This window comes from Charadrius vociferus, unplaced genomic scaffold, assembly GCF_000708025.1.
Source record: "Charadrius vociferus isolate BGI_N301 unplaced genomic scaffold, ASM70802v2 scaffold1077, whole genome shotgun sequence".
NCBI lineage: Eukaryota > Metazoa > Chordata > Aves > Charadriiformes > Charadriidae > Charadrius > Charadrius vociferus.
In genome coordinates, this window is record NW_009649168.1 from 264,134 (window position 1) to 266,060 (window position 1,927).

Sequence of the window (1,927 nt, forward strand, 5' to 3'; positions counted from 1 at the left end):
CGGCTTGCCTCTGCCGGTCCGCGGGGAGGGCTTTGCTTTGTGGGAGGGAGTCGCTCTTTTTCTTTGGGAAGCAGCATTGTCGCCTGTGAGCCATAGTATTTGAAATCATCACGTCTCGATGCCGGGCTTTAATCTTTGGAACCATTCTGCAGTTTTCAGATTTAATCCTTGACCCTTACAGATTCTGATCTTGGCTCCTACCCGAGAGATTGCTGTGCAGATTCATGCTGTCATCACAACTATTGGTATAAAAATGGAAGGCTTGGAATGCCACGTCTTCATTGGCGGGACTCCTTTGAACCAGGACAAAATCAGGTTAAAGAAGTGCCACATAGCAGTTGGCTCCCCAGGTATGGATGAGCTTCATTGTGCTTCAGATACCGCGTGATACTTCACAGTACAACAATTGGTGCTTTTGAAATCTGGCTTGGTTTGGTGGTTGTTTTTGTTTTTTTTTTCTGTTAGTCGTAGGGGATAGTCTCAAAGCCCAGTGCTAGAAACATTTAGACCAGGTATTCTTAGTGAGACGCTATTCCAGATATGCCTTTTTTTTACGGGCTTACTAAAATTAACTTAAAAAAAAAAGTAGGAAATTCATTATTAGAACCTTTCAATTAATATTTTTGAAGTTTTTTTACTTTTTTCTTCATATGTAGGTCGAATAAAACAGCTCATAGAGTTGGACTACTTGAATACAGCCAGTATCCGGCTTTTTATTCTTGATGAAGCAGACAAGCTTCTAGAAGAAGGCAGCTTTCAGGAACAAATCAAGTAAGAAAAATAATTACCTCATGCATTTATCGATAGATTGGATGCATGGTTTTTAGTCATTCCCATTTCTTTGTCTCACAGTTGGATTTACTCTTCGCTACCAGCCAATAAACAGATGCTTGCTGTTTCAGCTACTTATCCTGAATCATTGGCTAATGCTTTGACCAGGTACATGAGAGAGCCAACGTTTGTGAGGTTGAACCCTACTGATCCAAGTCTCATTGGTAAGTACAAGTTCATTTATAGTGATACTGTTATCAGTAGGTTAAGAAGAGTATACTAAAACCAAAACGTGTACCTTTAAAACTTATGATTCTTCATAATTTCCCTCTGCAGGAGAGTTGATTAGTTTATAAAGTATTTATTCCGAGTGTTATGTATTTAAATAGCAGTGATGAATATAACTTTCTGGTTTTTCCATCAGTTCAAACAGAAAGAAAAACCTGTCCTGTAGGTTCTTACTTAGCACGTGTGTATGCTTCTTTAAATTCAAAGTCTGTGTTTTAGCTGCAGTGACACGTGTTGACAGCAGCATAGCACTGTGCATGTTTTTGTGGAAACCTTTAATCTGATAGTATTTTTGGTTTCATGCTCAGGGCTGAAGCAGTATTACAAGATTGTGAATTCCCATCCGCTCCCACATAAAACATTTGAGGAAAAAACACAGCACCTACAGGAGTTGTTCAGCAAGATTCCATTTAATCAAGCCTTAGTCTTCTCAAACTTGCATAGCAGGTAATATATTTGAAATAAAATCTGTAAAAAGCATGTTCGAAAGCAGTGGTTGTAATGTCCAGTCATGGATAAACTTATGTAGATCTTCAGTAAGGTCTCAAAGCCGTATGCAGTTTTCAGATCAGAAATGCAGCCAAAGGAATGCAGTGTGAAATACTGAAGATAAAGGAATCCTTTGGCATGAAGGTGCCTCATACACTGTTTAGAGTGCAGTGAGACCTGATATCCTGTTGTCCTTTTCTGCCTGTGAGGTGACTGTTCTAGACACAAAGATGAAAGTGACAATTTTGGAATGTAATCCTTGGCTGTAAAGAATAGCTTGCTGTTAAGAAATGCATAGGAGTTGTTAGGTCTGCAGTCTTATTTATGATTTTTATTGTGTGTATTGTGTCAGGGCTCAACATCTGGCTGAAATACTGAA

At 39.0% G+C, this 1,927-nt stretch overlaps 1 protein-coding gene across 1 annotated transcript in view; it reads left to right on the plus strand.

Moving 5' to 3' along the window:
* DDX20 (DEAD (Asp-Glu-Ala-Asp) box polypeptide 20) overlaps nt 1–1,927 on the plus strand; it is a 16,724-nt gene that overhangs the window by 11,187 nt on the left and 3,610 nt on the right. Inside the window, 5 exon segments of the mRNA XM_009888467.1 lie at nt 182–350; nt 657–771; nt 853–995; nt 1,368–1,506; nt 1,901–1,926. Coding sequence (XP_009886769.1) covers nt 182–350; nt 657–771; nt 853–995; nt 1,368–1,506; nt 1,901–1,926 — 592 coding nt within the window.